General features: G+C 41.8%; 4 protein-coding genes across 7 annotated transcripts in view; 3 read left to right on the forward strand and 1 right to left on the reverse strand.

Annotated features, from left to right (window-relative positions):
• The first annotated feature begins 3,606 nt into the window (after positions 1-3,606).
• The window catches only part of LOC122430558 (pre-mRNA-splicing factor RBM22-like), a 44,030-nt gene continuing 30,941 nt past the window's right edge, over positions 3,607-16,695 (forward strand). The window contains exon 1 of the mRNA XM_043451190.1: positions 3,607-3,675. The gene's annotated coding sequence lies outside the window, so the exon portion shown is untranslated. The remainder of the gene's footprint in view (positions 3,676-16,695) is intronic.
• On the forward strand, positions 3,626-14,679 carry LOC122430559 (hydrolethalus syndrome protein 1 homolog). 3 transcript variants are annotated; one of them, XM_043451193.1, is made up of 5 exons: positions 3,632-3,675; positions 7,813-7,903; positions 8,355-8,437; positions 10,724-10,840; positions 13,354-14,679. In XM_043451193.1, exons 4-5 carry the CDS (start codon positions 10,827-10,829, stop codon positions 14,282-14,284), a joined length of 945 nt encoding a protein of 314 aa, XP_043307128.1. In that variant the 5' UTR covers positions 3,632-3,675; positions 7,813-7,903; positions 8,355-8,437; positions 10,724-10,826; the 3' UTR covers positions 14,285-14,679. The 3 variants fall into 3 exon arrangements, with proteins under 3 accessions (XP_043307127.1, XP_043307128.1, XP_043307129.1); XM_043451192.1 differs by lacking the exon at positions 8,355-8,437 and having other exon boundaries at positions 3,626-3,675; XM_043451194.1 differs by lacking the exon at positions 3,632-3,675 and having other exon boundaries at positions 7,774-7,903.
• Positions 4,971-7,756, forward strand: LOC122430561 (splicing factor U2AF 35 kDa subunit-like). Its single transcript, XM_043451196.1, has one exon. The coding sequence runs from the start codon at positions 6,919-6,921 to the stop codon at positions 7,624-7,626; it is 708 nt and encodes a 235-aa protein (XP_043307131.1). The 5' UTR covers positions 4,971-6,918; the 3' UTR covers positions 7,627-7,756.
• On the reverse strand, positions 7,919-16,590 carry PUS3 (pseudouridine synthase 3). 2 transcript variants are annotated; one of them, XM_043451188.1, is made up of 5 exons: positions 16,545-16,590; positions 9,758-10,178; positions 9,080-9,645; positions 8,344-8,534; positions 7,919-8,229 (listed from the first exon to the last, which is right to left on the reverse strand). In XM_043451188.1, exons 2-5 carry the CDS (start codon positions 10,133-10,135, stop codon positions 7,919-7,921), a joined length of 1,446 nt encoding a protein of 481 aa, XP_043307123.1. In that variant the 5' UTR covers positions 10,136-10,178; positions 16,545-16,590. The 2 variants fall into 2 exon arrangements, with proteins under 2 accessions (XP_043307123.1, XP_043307122.1); XM_043451187.1 differs by lacking the exon at positions 16,545-16,590 and adding an exon at positions 14,655-14,678.

Genomic DNA, 16,695 nt, shown 5'->3' on the forward strand with positions numbered 1-16,695 from the left:
TAATTCTCACAAAAACCATATGAAGGAAGTCAAATTATCATCTCCATTTTTAAAATGAGAAAACAGAATCTACATAACCTGCCCAGGTCACAAATCCAGGGAGTGGAGGAGTCAGAATTTGAGCCCAGATAACATGACCCCGTAGCTTACAGTCTTAGCTTCTATGCCATATCCTTCAGTATTATTAAATGTCTCTGAAAGAATCCAAGAACAAAATAATTAGGGCTGAACTAGTGATTAGGAGTGAAAAGAAAATGTAAGGAAGAGATGAGACTTTACAAGGGAACAAAACGACAGAACTTATATTTAAGAGATAGATGGGGATGAGAAAGAGTGAAAAATGATCATCCCATCAGGAGTGAAAATACAAGGAAATGATAATACCATTCACCCTTGGAAATCACACGGGTGAATCCAGAGGGGAAAGATGAGTAGGTTTCAGATATGTTGCATTTGGAAAGATGAAAAAATATCCATGTAGAAATTAGAGTATGCAGATAAGATACATTTTAAAAACTCAGGAGAGAGGTAGGATTGAAATTAAAGGTTTTTGAAATTATCTCACATAAAATGAATAGAGGAAGTAACAAAATTATTTAAGCTCTTTAAGGGGGGGTAGGCAGGGAAGAACCACTCTCTGGGGACCAGCAACGTTGAAAGGTAGGAAAGTGGCAGGAGCAGAAGCAGGATAGGGCAGCCTCCCAGAGTTCAACAGATGAGGCTTTGAAGAAGAGAGCAGCTGCCTTCTAATTCACTCTCTCTTCTCTCCTGGAAGATCTCATTCTCACTTATTCCTTACACTATTAGCCACATACATGCAAGTAAGAAGTAAGAGAGGGCTACACTGAAGGAGTTTGAATATGTCAACAAAGGGCTGAGGTAAGCAGAGATATCACAAAGGAGTGATTAACTTAAGCATAAGTATGTAACTAGTTGAAAGCAATATTTGAATGTACAAAGACACAGATGGGTTAATTAAACCAGTTAGGCTGAATCAGGGAAAGCATCTGGAAAAGGGCTGTGTTACCACCAAAAGGTAAGGAAGCTATGTTAATCTACATCACTTAAACACAATCAGCAAAATTCAGATTATGTGAAACACCACAGGACCAACAACCAGGCTCCTTCAAAGGAAATGCAAGGGAGAAATATGGAGGTGGACGTGTAGAATAAGAGAAGCTTGAACCAATTACAACCAATCACAACCAACCACAACTATCAACCAATCACAATGTGTGAACTGGATAGGATCCTAGGTTAAACAAGTACAGTAAAGGGGAAAAAAAACAAAACTATGCACAAGTAGAAACTAAGGAAATATATTAAATATTTTAGATATGATAAGATTGTGGTTATGCTTTTTAAAAGTCCTTTATGTTTTTAGAAATCATACTGATATATTTATAGATTTTTGATGCTTGATATGTGCTTCAAATAAATACGGGAGTTATATGGATAGTGATATAGAAGTGATGAGATTGCTATTCAATCTCTCAGTTTTGTCTGACTCCTTGCGACCCTATGGACTGCAGCACGCCAGACTTCCCTGTCCTTCACCATTTCCAGGAGCTTGCTCAAACTCATGTCCATTGAGTCGTGAGGCCATTCAACCATCTCATCCTCAGTCATCTCCTCCTCCTCCTGCCTTCAATCTTTCCCAGCATCAGGGTCTTTTCCAGTGAGTCAGCTCTTCGCCATCAGGTGGCCAAAGTACTGGAGCTTCAGCTTCAGCATCAGTTCTCCCAATGAATATTCAGGACTGATTTTCTTTAGGATTGACTGGTTTGATCTCTTTGCAGTCCAAGGGACTCTCAAGAGTCTTCTGCAACACCACAGTTCAAAAAGCATCAATTCTTCAGTGCTCAGCCTTCTTTATGGTCCAACTCTCACACCCATACGTAGATTGGCCAGAAGTTAATAATTGTTGGAGCTGGGCACTGAGGTCATGTAGCTGCATTTTTTCCATATGTTTGAAATTTTCCTCACTACATTTTTTTGAAGATGCAGTTTGCTTTGCCAGAATAGGATTTTCTTCCATTTACTGTAGTTTAGATGACCCTGGTTGTTTTCTTGGCCTGGGTTATGGATTTTAAGGAATCATGGGGATTATCAAATCAGATCTAGACAAAGCTAGAAAATGAAGTGGTCCATCAAAAAACAAGGACTTAGAAGACACGGTTCCACCTGAAATGCGACAGGAGATAGATGCTTCAAGTTATTAAAGGGTTTCAAAGATAAAATTCTAACAAAAAGGACAAGAAATTAATAAGGGATGTGTGTAAGGAGTTTGTTGAATGAGCAAAGCAATGGTTAAGAAAAATGATTCTGTCCACTCTTGTTTCTAAGACAAAGTAGAGATTCAATGCCAATGAAAAAGACATGCAGCGATGAGATGACCAAACCACAAAATGGGATATTTTGTTCATGAGAAAAGAATGTGCGCTAAAGCCGTGTTCAGACACTGGAGATCTAGGGGTAGGGTCATTCAGACCTTTGCAAAAGGACTTCTGCCATCTTCTCCTCTGTTTATTCCTTTTACCTCAACAATCCAAAGTGCACAGGTCCTAGGAAAAAGGTGGTAAGAGTAAGGGATAACTGAAGTTTGGAGGAAAAGGTTAAAGATCATATTCTCCCTCTCAATCCTGAATTTAAGAAATCGTGTAAATTAAATCTGTCACCTTTCTATTTGCATGAGGTGGGGTATAGAACGCTCAGGACTTGGAAGGACAAGTTGCTTTACACAGGTTGCAGGGAGGTGACTGGGACCTTGGGCTGTGAAGACCTCTACCCTTTTTCTCTTCTAGGCCTCACCCTCAAGAATTCCCAAAGCCCTAGAACGTTTTTTTCCCAGGTATGTAAACAAAACAGCACTTAAGGGTTAAGATTATGGGAAGGGAGTAGAAGGAAGCATTTGAGCTTAAGCGAGGGCTGCTTCTAGCAAGGAAGTCGGAGTGGCGGAATCATTTTGAGTCACGTTGGCAAGCGCTGGAGACACACAATGGGTCAAATCAGAGAGCCTAGGAAGCCAGGGAAAGGACTGCGCTTTATACGGGTCTTTATACGGAAACTGCGCTTGTCAGACTCCAGGGAGACTGCTGCGGAGTCGGGTGGGGTGAAGTGGGGAGGAGAGGGCTGTGGAAAAGGCGGAATCGGGGTAGAGGGCTCTAAAAGAGGGAAGAGATTGATTCCCCTGACGTAGACGGAACGTTCAGAACGCCTCTCCCAAAATCCAGCTATCTCGCTGTTCGGTAACCTCGAGAGTTAACCGAGCCTCAGAAGTCCGCCCCTCCCCTTCGGGTCACCTGCTTGGCGACGCCGCGGTGGTTCCGGGTTACGCGCTGGAGCTTGGCGGCGCGCGGACCTCGCCGAATCCGAGCCGCGAGTCCCAGGCCTCCTCCCGCCCGTGGGGGAGAGCCAAGAGAAGATACGCACCAATCAGGATGTAGACTTTGAAGACGTTAACTATGGGCCAATAAGAAGACGGAATGTGGGGCCTGGGGGGGCCGGACTGTTGGCTCTTCGGGTTTAAACCTGGGCGGCCGGACCGTTAACGGCAGCTTGGACGCGTTTGTGGCCGGTAGGCCTGTGTGAGCTGCGGGAAGCTAACTGAAACCTGCGGTGGTGAGATAGCCGCGCCGCGGGACTCGGTGCGGCCGACGGACATCGGCTGGGCAGGTAAGCGGGCACATAAGGGGAGAAGTGGTACACGGGGCCCCCCCAGGGCCTGCCGCCCGCCCACGGCTGTAGAGATGGGGCTCTGAGTAGCGAGGAGTTGGAGTCTCCCTCCTCTGGTTGCCGGTCCCCCGGGCGCTCAGTGCAGAGCCCAGGTGTGCGGCCTCTGGGGGCACGTGTGAGCGGTGCCGTGCGTGCCTCCGGCGCGCCCGAACCCCGAGGTCACGTTATGCTCCCACTGCCTGTCCACTGCCCGCCGGGCGGCTGCCGCGGCGAGGACCCCAGTGGTCCGTCCACCCGGCTCTGCGAGGGGACCGGGCTTTGGGGCGGCGGGACCCGTGCCCGCGGAGGAGTCAGCTTCCTCGGAGGCTGGCCCCGAGCGTGCGAGACGGTGACCACGCCCCGGGCCAGCTGGTGCAGACTCTGTGTTGTCATTGTGAAGGGAGAAACCTCTTCTCCCCTTCCAGTTGGTTTCACCTTTGTCAAATTCTGTATGTTACAGTGCGAGAAACTCTTTGCCTAGTGAGTTAGGATAGCGTGTAGAATTGAAGAACCCTTTAGTCTTGCCCAGAATGAAAAAAAAAAACAAAAAAACTTTCTTTTTCCTGGTTATAAAAGTTATACAGTTTCATTATTTTTAGAAATCCAAGCACTGGTAAATACATACTAAAAAAGGAAGAAAATACTCGCGATTCTGTCAGCCACAGATTAAAAATCAGTGTTCCTATTTGGGTTTACTTCAGATATTTACATGACTGTCAAGTGTATTTGTTTTGAATATAACAAAGCATTTTCACTTAAAAAGCAGATCATGCCTCAGTCCCTAGTATTTCAGGAATAAGACATTTGATCCATATCAAATGGAGACATGCATTATCATTTTTAATGGGGGCATAATATTTCTTGCTGTGGCTCTACTATGCCATATTATTTAACCTGTCCCCTAATGGATGGACATTTGTTCTTCTAACGCATCATCAGAAAACAATATGGTAGTGGTTACTTGCAGACGTATATGTTTGCATTCTTGTCCAGTTTATCTCCTTAGAATAATTTCTTGGAAATGGATTGTGGCTTCGAAATAATGGTACAGTTTAAATTCCGATTCAGGGTGGGAGGGAGGCTAAACAGGGAGGGGATACACACTTATGGCTGATTCCAATACAGCATGGCAGAAACCAATACAGCATTGTAAAACAATTAGAAATAAATTCTGGTTCATAATGCCAGAGTGCCCTCTAGAAAAACTGTCGGTTCCCCCTCCCCCACCCCCCTCAGCAGTACAGAGTGTAAGAGTAAATTTCTCCACACTCTGCCCTGCATTAAAAAATCTTACCAATCTAAAAGGATAACTTAATGTTTTTATTTGCATTATTGATGAGATGGAACTTTTTATGTTTATTAGTCATGATTTCTTTGATAAATCGTCTGTCTTTCGTCTATTCTGCTGGTGTGTGTCACTTTTAATAACTCTCTAAGAGGAATGTGAATTAGTGATTTTTGAACCTGTTATATAATTTCCACTAGTCTGTTGTTTCTTTGGATTATGGTTATCTTTTTTTAGGGTATTTTGTTTTCTTTTGTTCTAATATTGCCGTGCTTGAAGCTACACGCTTCACTTCCAAGAAGTAGAGGAATTTGTTCTAACTCAGCAAAGTTTAGAATCTTAACTAGTGACCCAGCCCCTCTTCCAATTTTAAACCCTTCCCTTCCACTCTTGAAATCCTTTGATTTGTAACTAACTCAATCGAATACTTAATCGCTTCAGGCTTTGACAAGATACTGCTGGATATTTTGGTGCAGATAATATCTGTATTTATCTACAAAATATAAGCTGTTCTAGCATCTGTGTGAAGGTTTCCCTTATAGGTAAGGAGAAAGGATTATCAGTTCTTTACATTAAAAAAGAGAAGAAACTGACAGCTACTTATGGATTTTGCTAAATTATATATTTTATTATTTGCAAACACTTGTCTTCATACACTCAAGAAAAAGTGTGCAATAATTTGACTGCAAAGAAAACATGCTAATCATAGTATAGTACACATGCCATTTAAAAAAAAAAAAATCACTTTGGGCTTTAGTATTGGAAATCCACCCAGCCCAGTGTCCTGTTCCATTTCTGTCCCTACTTTCCTCTGTTCTGTGTTTATCTCTTCGGTAGGTAGTTTTGTATTGCATGAACGTTGAAATGGATGGTGTAATAGTTCTCGCAAAGCACTGTTTTATTTATATATGTAACATATACTTGCATGTTATGTATATAAAATCTTGTTTAAACTTCACAACCTATTGAAATAATTGTTTTCCAAAATAAAAGCTAAGCCCTGCTTTACTTCTTACATTCATTTAGTCCTTACCATGGGTCAGACTTTGGAGTTTGTACATTGTATTATACAATACAGATAATTCTGCAAAGTTACATTTGGGGACTTCTGATTTGCTTCATTTGTGATGATTGTCCTGAGTTTTTTCTTTTTTTTTGTCTTGAGTTTTTCTGTGGCAACTACCAGAAATAGTGTCACTAAATCCTTATTCTCCTAGATTTGATAATACATCTATGTTAACCTTGAAAGGATTTCACTTAAGATCAAAGACCCTGATCCTTTCTCTTTTGCTTCTACTATAGACTCTCCTAAGCATGGCTTTTTAGTTAGTTGCTTTTTGTCTCATGTATCATTTTTTAGAGTGGATTTTTTTGATTCCCTAAACTCTGTTCTTTTACTAGGTTTTTGTTTTTGTTTTTTTCAATTGAAAATTAACGCCAGTGAAAGTACATTGAAATAAGGTAGAAAGTTGAAAAAAATAAAATGCTTTGGTTTGTTCTTATATGTTTAAGTGGGAATATTTTGCTACACTCCATGATTATGCTAAAAACAGAAGGATCTTTACCTCAAAATTAAAGGAGAAAGACCATTTGTGGCTCACATAGCGCTATTAATAGATGGATAAGCTTCGTAAAAGATGCTGTGTTTTATCTACTTAACTCATTTTCACTAAACCAGTTTATCAAATATATGTTTTGTTTTTAAGTTTTGATACTTGAGCAAAGCTCTTTATGAGAACTCAGATGAGTAGTGTCATTTGCTTTTAAAAAGAACAGCACAACAAATCAGATACTTGTGGGTTCTGGTTTTAATGAATTTGAACACAAGGCACAGGTTCCCAGGTGTATGTAAATACATGTCCATTTAAAAATTTCTTCTTGTCTCCGGCGTCGGCAGCGGTGTCGGCTGCGAGTGGGAAATGGCGGAGTACTTGGCTTCCATCTTCGGCACCGAGAAAGACAAAGTCAACTGTTCATTTTATTTCAAAATTGGAGCATGTCGTCATGGAGACAGATGTTCTCGGTTGCACAATAAACCGACCTTCAGCCAGACCATTGCCCTCTTGAACATTTACCGTAACCCTCAAAACTCTTCGCAGTCTGCTGACGGTTTGCGCTGTGCTGTGAGCGATGTAGAGATGCAAGAACGTTATGATGAATTCTTTGAGGAGGTTTTCACAGAAATGGAGGAGAAGTATGGGGAGGTGGAAGAGATGAACGTCTGTGACAACCTTGGAGACCACCTCGTGGGGAACGTGTATATCAAGTTTCGCCGTGAAGAAGACGCGGAAAAGGCTGTGATTGACTTGAACAACCGCTGGTTTAACGGCCAGCCGATCCACGCCGAGCTCTCCCCAGTGACCGACTTCAGAGAAGCCTGCTGCCGCCAGTACGAGATAGGAGAGTGCACGCGGGGCGGCTTCTGCAACTTCATGCACCTGAAGCCCATCTCCCGGGACCTGCGACGGGAGCTGTATGGGCGCCCGCGCAAGAAGCATAGATCGCGGTCCCGCTCCCAGGAGCATCGCTCTCGGTCCCAAGACCATGGTTGCCGCGGTGGAGGTGGCAGAGGGCAGGAGCGTGACAGGAGGCAGTCGAAAAACCGGAAAAGGTCCGGGCGATTCTGAGCCATGCCATTTCTACCGTATGTCTGCTAGAGAGTGTTGTAGTTGATTGACCAAACCAGTTCATAATGGGAATTAAAAAAAAAAAAAACCAAAAACAAAGATGGGTTTCTGAATAAAATTTGTAGTGATAAAATTAAAATTTAAAAAAATAAAATAAAAATTTCTTCTTGTTTCTCCTACCTCTAGTTCTCCTGGACAGGAATGACGGAATGTTTAAACTTCTTGTTCAAGAAAGACTTCTTTAGCCTAATGGTGCTTTGTTGCCTCCTAGATCTTGGTGAGTTTTCTGTGGTTAAATGATGCTTTTAAGTTCTGCATCAACACAAATTCTCTTCGTTGGCTTCTCAAAAACAGTATTTTCTTCCTCTAGTGTGTCACTACAGTCCCTTTTGGCTTTTGTTTCTTCCTCATGGGATAAATGTGGGTGTTCAATGCGTCCCCTACGTACAAAATGCTCGATCCGGGATTCTAATCCTTGGCATTTAGGACGATCCATTAGGGGCTTATAAGTGCGCATTTTCACTCCTTCTACAAAGGCACTGGTCTGCTTCATGACAGAGGGCTTAACATTTCTCCATTCTATCATTCCATCCATCTTTGGTCCTGTAATATATACAGTCAAGCATTATAGTGGATACTTTACCACAACAGAATCACTTCCAAACTCTGTGAATCTCCCTCCCCCACAACCCTGGATAACTTTGGTTCCCATCATACCTGTTCCACAGGGCAGTGCAACAGAGTCCAGTCCTTGCAGCATGCTATACAACATCTGAGTTTTCACAGCATGATTAGCCCATAGTTGCTGAAGGTGGGTAACATTGAACTCCTGAACTTCCCGGTCATAGATCCACTTAATATTTTCAAACTTACAGTCATACAAGACTAAAGGATATTCCACAGCCATGCTAGACAAGAAACAGGATGAGAATACACAGCAGCCATCCAGCAGGTCTTAAAAAACAGGATCAGCTGGCTTAAGAGGAGGGGCGAAATTTTGTCAATATGGAGTATGTAATAGTTGAGAAGATATGACACCATCCCTCATGTTGAACAACTTTATAACTAAAAAAAGAAAAACGCAGCAAACCATGGATCACTTAGTTAGGCTTGATCTACATTATGGAAAATTTCAATTGTAACAAGTCACCTAGAAGTGAGTTGACTTGGCCCCACCATAATGCTGTAAAACTATCTAAGGGGCCTGGTCCAGACACTTGTTACTTACTAAAGGGACAGAACAATGACAGAAGAAAATGAAAAGGTAATCACTGTTACATGTTCATAACGTTCTACAAGTTAGAGTAAAAGCCTCATGAAGGGAGAATCAGAAACTTAGTTTTTTAGACAATGGTGGGGAGAGGAAGAATATTTTAAAATATATTCTAATATATCTAAGGGCAATAGCTGTTTTTTTGGGGGGGGACGGTCTGGGTTTGTGTTTTTAACTTACCTATATTGAGGCTTCTGGGGATTTTTCTCTATGTTCAGCAGCTCATCAATAACCTCTGGCTTCTCCATTCCTTGGCCAATCAGAAAAAGAATAGCCATCATACAGCGGACTTGATGATAAAGGAACGCCTGACCAGTCACTTCAAACTGGCATAACTGAAAGGGTTCTTGCCATCCCTCCTCGGCCAGGTTCTGGCCCACTCGCTGTACTTGAGCAGACAGGATGGTCCTCTGAAAATTAATCACCCCATTGGCTACGTCCATTTTACATAAGTTCCTAAAATCATGTGTGCCAACATACTTCTGAGCTGCATAGTTCATGGTTACAATGTCTAAGTTAGCACAAGGGAAAAAATAGCGGTAGGTCCGCTCAAGACAGCTGAACCTAGCACTGAAGCTAGTTTCTACGGGAGCCCAGGCCAGCACTCGGATGTCTGGAGGCAATACCCGGTTGAGAATGTGGGTATAACGGATCTCTGTAGCCACATCATTGACTTCGTCTTTTAAGTTAAGATCCTCAGAATCCCTGCCCTTTGGAAAGTGAGAACGTAGGTCAAGAGAAATCACCTGTGGAATTAAGAGAACGATATTTAGAGATACAAATAATCTGAATCCTCAGTATGTACACCTAGAATGTATTAGGATTGCTTGCTTTGCAAAACAGGACAATGGCCCTTACCTGTCCAAAGGCACTAACTCCTTTGTCTGTTCGCCCACACCGGTGATAGTTGGATGTCTGCCTGTTTTCTACCAGTCGAGTCTTGGTTAGAGCCTCAAACAGTTTCTCTTCAATTGTATTGCTTGTGTTTTCCTGACTGGCAAAGCCCTGATATCCCCAGCCCAGATAGGCGATCTTTAGAGCTACATGTCTTTGACCGTGAGCACTGAAATCAAAGGCACGCTTAGCTTTCCCCCCAGCTCCTGAAGAATTCTCTCGAATGTTTGAGTCCTTGTTCGTGGCCTGTTCTTTTTTAAGTCGCTTTACCTCCTGCTCCAGTTCCTGTACTCTCTTTAGGAGTTTCTCAGTCTGGATTCTGTCTGCGTCATTTTCAGCCATGATATGACAACCTCGGGAATAAATACAAAGAGATCCACCCTATCTGAAAAGAGAGTAAAGAGACACAGTTTTAGTGCTGATTCCCTTGGTGATGTTGGTATCTATCATTCCATTATATTCAAACAGTATCTAAGATTTAATTTGAGGCCTAAGGGATATATAGACGTTGGATTCTGCCCAGGGATACAAGCCCTAGCTTCATTATTGTGGATCGATCATCTAGATATTATTCTTTTCCATCATGTCTGGTCAATTCACAGTGAAAAAGGAAGGTAGCATCAAACAAAAAATAAAAAAATCCAGCTAGCATTGTTAACATTTAAGTAGTCAGAATTTAGGGGAAATGTAGATTTCAATTGTCTATTATTCATGAGCCGAGATGGTGGAGGATTGATGTCATTGATATTTTTCCCCTAAAACATTTCCTTTTGATGTCTCATTATATTTGTGCTATCTTCCAATCATAAAATCTTTTTATATGGAGTATTATGTCTATGTCAAGTTTCTGCTGCTTTCTAATATTGCAGATAAAATTAGTGCTTGTGGTGGGTGGTGTGTTCTGTCATCTGAAACAGTTCTGTCTTAAAGGTGGTGCAGCTCAAGCTGGCCCAGTGGAAGAAACTTGTCAGTGATTGTACTTCATATTGGAAGTAGAATCTGGAATCAAGATTTTACCCCTTTAAGCAGCTTGATGGCACAAAGAAGGTAATTAAGCATTAAGATCTTTCTAAGTCAAATTTAATGCATGTTCTGATAAGAGATTTCTGTACCTCTAGTAGTTAAAATTGTCATGATGGAAAACTAAAGTCACTCTGGATAATATAATTTAGATATCAGTGTTGAAATTCCTGACGTATTGTAATAATCTGAGGACAACTGTACCTACATCTATAAACTGGGACACTACTAGACAATATTTGACTGATGGTTACTTTACGTCTAGGTAACTCATTTAGTTTTTTGCTCTTTGAGTTTCTATGACAGATACAAATTTAAATGTAAAAAACGAAACTATACAAGTATTAGGAGAAAACATGACATAACCATCTTACAATCTTGAAGTAGGGAAGGCATAAGTAAGGAGCTGCAGAAACCCAAAAAACTGCGACCACCTAAGAATATGTTTCTAACAGCCAAAGGTCAGAAGTTAGAACTGGAAGAAAACTGTAATGATAGTATGTATTTCATATATACTCAGCTTTCATATAAAGATCTATAAGGAAAATACCAGCAACCTGAGAGGTAAACGGAAACAAGCATATTTCATACAGAGGGAAAAAAATCTCACAAATGTATGCAAAGATGCTCAAATTTACTCAATTTAAATAAATGCCAGTATATAGGAGGGCTGTTTCATCAAACTGACTGCAAAGAGGAGAGTGTTTGATAGTATACCACCTTGAAGAGAGGAACGAGAAACAAGCTTTGGAATACACACTCAGTACTTCTTTAGAGGGAATCAGGCAACAGCTATGAAAATTGAGTGCACACATGCCTTTGACCCACCTATTCCATTTCTAGAAATTGAATGTACACATATGCTTGCACAAGTATGTAAAACTTAACAAGGTATTTGTTATAAGACTCGTTTTTAAGAACAAAAATGAAATCACTAAATTAAATCACTCTGGAACACGCTGAATAAATTATGGTATGTCCATACCTTGGACTTCTATATACCTTTAAACAATGAAGTCAGTCTCTTATTTCTGACACTGACACAGCTGGATCACTAAGACTGTTTAGGACTCAAAAGAGTTTCTTTATGGTATAAAAATGTGTATATGAATATGGAAAATTACTGGAGAAATGATAAGAAGCTGCCTTTGACAGTGAAACTTGCTTTGGGTGAGGGGGTGGGGAGTCCTTGCTTTAAACTACATGTATATGTATTAATTTTTCAGCCTGAGAAAAATATCAGAGATACAGGAAATAGTGGGCAGTAGTTACCCATTCTAGATCCAGTCAGGAAACTGGCATTGGGTGTTTGGTTTGGGTACTTAAAGGACTTAAGCATAAGGAGTGTGTGCTTGTGATGGTCTTTTGGATCAAATCACTCTCACAGTTAAAAGCATGGACTCTGAACCCAGACTGCCTGAGTTAGCATTCCAGCTCAACCACTTACTAGCGCTGTAACCTTAGGCTATTTAATCTGTCCATGCCTCATGCTACTCATCTGTGAAAAGGAGATACTAAAAGTACTTATCCCACAGCTGTGAGGATTACATGAGTTAATAAATGTAAAGCACACGAAAACAGTGCTGGGTCCATAAAGTGTCCCTCTAAAGTCCAAGTTAGATAATGTACATGAAGCATTATGCCCCATATCATTAATCTCTTGAGCTTTTCTTATGCCAGAACCCACCTATCCTAGGAGCTACTCAAGGTGGCAGACTTCCAGGCAGTAAAATTGGGAGTGATTAAGAAGAGCCTGGAAATGAAAGCGGGTAATAAACCCTGAGTTGAGTTAATGCCTGCAAAATGACTGCAGCCATGAAATCAAAAGACGCTTGCTTCTTGGAAGAAAAGCTATGACCAAAGTAGACAGCATATTAAAAAGCAGAGACATTACTTTGGCAACTAAGGTCTGCCTAGCCAAAGCTATGATTTTTCCAGTAGCCATGTATGGAAGTGAGAGTGGACTCTAAAGAAAGCTGAGAGCCTAAGAATTGATGCTTTTGAACTGTGGTGGTGGAAACGACTCTTAAGAGTCCGTTGGACTGCCTGGAGATCAAACCAGTCCATCCTAAAGGAAATGGGTCCTTAATATTCATTCGAAGGATTGATGTTGAAGCTGAAACTCCAATACTCTGGCCACCTGCTGGGAAGAACTGACTCATTGGAAAAGACCCTGATGCTGGGAAAGATTGAAGGCAGGAGGAGAAGGGACGACAGAGGATGAGATGGTTGGAGGCATCACCGACTCGATGGACCTGAGTGAGCAAGCTCCAGGAGTTGGTCATGGACAGGGAAGCCTGGTGTGCCACAGTCCATGGGGTCGCAAAGAGTCAAAGACGACAGAGCGACTGAACTAAACTGAGTTACTGCCCCTCCAAAGTGCTCCCTTACTGCCTGTACTAATCTGTATTTTACCACATACTTAACTGTTGTACTTATGACTGTTCTGTTTCACTGCTATAAAATAGTACATAGGAAGGGAATGGTGTTTGAGCTGGAAGTTTATTATCAGAGGTCTAATCAGTGATTTTCTCTTACAGAAGGTCCTTCAGTGTAGGAGAAGCAGTGGAGGAACTTGTGGGACCTGATGGACTAAAATGGGCTGATATGGATCCAGAAGAACGAATGCTAGTAGCCGCTAAAGCTTACACTCATATCTGTGCAGGCCACGGTGAGGGAGATGTCAGGAGAGAAGCCCAGTCCATCCTGTATGATCCCTACAGTAAAGCCTCAGTAACCTCAGGAAAGCGACCTGCTTTTCCTGCACAACTGCATTACCCACACATAGAAAGCAATGCCCCTTCAGAAGCAGTCTCAGAGACCTCCCAAAGACTCCGAAAGCCAGTTATGAAGAGAAAGGTGCTGCGTCGAAAGCCAGGTGGGGAAGTATTAGTGACAGATGAGTCAATGATCAGTGAATCAGAGTCTGGTACAGAAAGTGACATGGATGTCTGGGACTTAAGACAAAGGCTGATGAATCTGCACTTCCAGGAAGACAGGGAATCTCCAGTTGATATTTCACAAAAATTTAGTCTACCACGTGAATACCAAGGAATTTCTCAAGATCAGCTCATTTGCTATCTACGAAGAGAAGAAATAGGCCCTCCAGCTTATGAACAAGACCTGATTGTTGCCAGCCGGCCCAAGTCCTTTATCCTCCCAAGGCTGGACCAGTTGAGCCGAAACCGGGGCAAGATAGACCGGGTAGCCCGCTATTTTGAATATAAACGAGACTGGGACTCCATGCGGTTACCTGGTGAAGATCACAGGAAGGAATTACGCTGGGGTATCCGAGAGCAGATGCTTTGTCGTGCAGAAGCCCAGTCCAAGCCTCAGCATATATATGTTCCCAACAATTACCTAGTGCCAACTGAGAAGAAACGATCTGCCCTTCGCTGGGGTGTTCGTTGTGACCTTGCAAATGGTGTGATGCCCAAGAAACTTCCTTCCTTCCCTCTTTCTCCTTCTTAAGTCTTTTTTTTTTTTTTAAACTAGTCTCTCCTTTCACAGGATTGTTTGCAATAATCTGGTTCTTAGTATCTCTCCTTTTATTTAAATAGAAACAACTAACTCAAAATACCATGGAACACAGAGTAAGGACTTCACCCATCACTGGTCTTTCCTAGATATATGTCACATTGGTATCTACCACTTAACTTCCAAATGACCATCACATCTAGCAGTTGCAAGAAGAATCATGCCAGAAAAACAGACCTAGGCTTTCTGTTTTGTCTTAGTGAGCAAAGCCAGCACTATTTGTTTCATGAACTTGTTACTTTTGGCCAGTGTGAGTTGCTGTTTTTATCATTGTGTTTTTAAAGTTGCTGAGCAGTAAGCTTACCTATTAAAGACTTTTGGAAATTTGTGAACTTGACCTTATTTTCCCTTAAATATTTTCCAAAGGCAATCTCAAACCTAGGTTATGATTCTGCTTCCAATCATACTCTGCACACATACTCTCCGCACCTAAATGAGAGCCAAAGGGAATGAACAAAAACCTGGCCTTTACACACAATCCTACATGAAGGAAGAGCAAGATAACCTTTGTTACTAAAGGAATACAGTAATTCCACTAACCATGTTAAATGTTTTTTAATAGATGCTCAATAATAGCAAAATATCCCATGCAAAGTTCTAACCCAAGTTTTGTTTCACAATTATTTCAGTAATATGTTGCCCTCCGTTTGTCACTTCTGGAATGCCATACTTTTTATAATTTGCCTCTGAGATTTTCTTAGAGATCATGTCTGTCATTTGAAAGCTATTGCCACACTACAACAGAGCTTCAAACTTTTAGCAGCTGGAGCCAGATGCAGACATAACAACCAAAATAAATCTGGTTGTTGGGGTCAAATCACTAACTGAGCTCATCTGAACTCTTGGATCTGTTTGTTCTTCACTTCTGTTCCAATAATACCTAAAACCTGGGGGCTGTCAGGTTTAGCATTTAAGCCAGAAGAGTGACAGCAGAAATAGCTTGCTTGTTCAAGGGAAAAACAGCCATGTAACAAAAACGAATGACCTTGACCATTACTATCTGCTAAAATACATTTTCACTGTAATATTTAAGTTACATCATTCATTCACCCAGTTCCATTGTTAAGCATTCATCAGGGAGAGAAATAATCAGTGGCTCAAAGATACATGCAACATTCACTGCAAATAAGTAGAAACTGCCAACTGTCCAATAGTGAAGTAATTAGACATTAGTCATTGGAAATATATGGGAAGCTAATAGAAAAAGGAAAATTAGATCAAGCATACAGGCCGCACACACTGTCTGACTGCCCACACAAAGCACAAGGAAAGATCAACACACCTAACTCCAGGTAGTGGGATTCAAGGTAGTTTGTACCTCTTTTTAAAAGTTAACACAAACATAGCATTTTTTACATACAAATAGTTAAAAAAAAAAACTCTCAATGGTTTGCCTCTTCATATATTTTTCAAACCCCAATATTACCTACCTTATGAAACCAATTAACTAGACCAAAGGTATTAAACCGGTAGTAAAACATTTTTGGTAAAAGGGAACTGACTCAGTAGTTTTCCCCAGAACGCCAGCTCCCCTCAGGGTGAAGCGCAGTGGTTCTCAAGCAGCTGTGTAATAGGAGGAAGGGAAGTAAAAGTCGCTCAGTCGTGTCTGACTGCGACCCCATGGTATACGGTCCATGGAAATCTCCAGCCCAGAATACTGGAGTGGGTACCCTTTCTCATCTCCAGGGGATCCTCCCAACCCAGGAATCGAACCAGCTGTCCCGCATTGTGGGCAGATTCTTCATACCAGCTGAGCCACCACGGAAGTCCAGGAAAGGGGTCACCAAATTATCAAACCAATGTTCAAATTTGGGGGGAAACTGTTGCCACACCTCCCCACTCCACATACTACCGGAATCTCCACTTCTAACTAATATTTGGTTTCATGAGCAAACGAATTCTGAGGCAGAAGAGACTACACTCCGCGGTCCCAGGGGCCTCAAGAAATCGAAGTAAACAAGCTCCTAACTGCTGCACGTTTCTGACAACTGCTACAAGAAACACCAGACACAAAAACACAGGGTCTTTAGCGAGGTTCCACTTCCATACTCAAAAGAGTGCTCTCCTGAAAAGATCAAGGTACAGAAAAGGGAGCATAGGGGAAATGACAGAAACGTCCATCTGCTTGCCCATCTGTTCGTTCCTCTTTGTAGAACCCAGAAAATAATTCACCCCCCAACACCCGCACACTTACCTTCCGGTTGTCGGCCACGCCGCTTTCTTCGAGACAGGAAGCTGTCACTTTGCGCCGCGTCCTCATGGGAAATGTAGTCCACCTTTATGGGAAATGTAGTTCTAAGAGCCGGGAGTGCAGGTTTAACACTGAAATCTGCCTAATCTTTTGC

This window comes from Cervus canadensis, chromosome 29 (assembly GCF_019320065.1).
Source record: "Cervus canadensis isolate Bull #8, Minnesota chromosome 29, ASM1932006v1, whole genome shotgun sequence".
In the NCBI taxonomy this organism is placed as follows: domain Eukaryota; kingdom Metazoa; phylum Chordata; class Mammalia; order Artiodactyla; family Cervidae; genus Cervus; species Cervus canadensis.

Coding starts and splice junctions, on each gene's coding strand:
- LOC122430561 (XM_043451196.1), top strand. CDS start 6,919: ATGGCGGAGTACTTGGCTTCCATCTTCGGCACCGAGAAAGACAAAGTC.
- PUS3 (XM_043451188.1), bottom strand. CDS start 10,135: ATGGCTGAAAATGACGCAGACAGAATCCAGACTGAGAAACTCCTAAAG. Junction 9,646..9,757: donor GAGTTAGTGCCTTTGGACAG/GTAAGGGCCATT, acceptor TTAATTCCACAG/GTGATTTCTCTTGACCTACG. Junction 8,535..9,079: donor CCCCAGAAGCCTCAATATAG/GTAAGTTAAAAA, acceptor TTTCTTGTCTAG/CATGGCTGTGGAATATCCTT.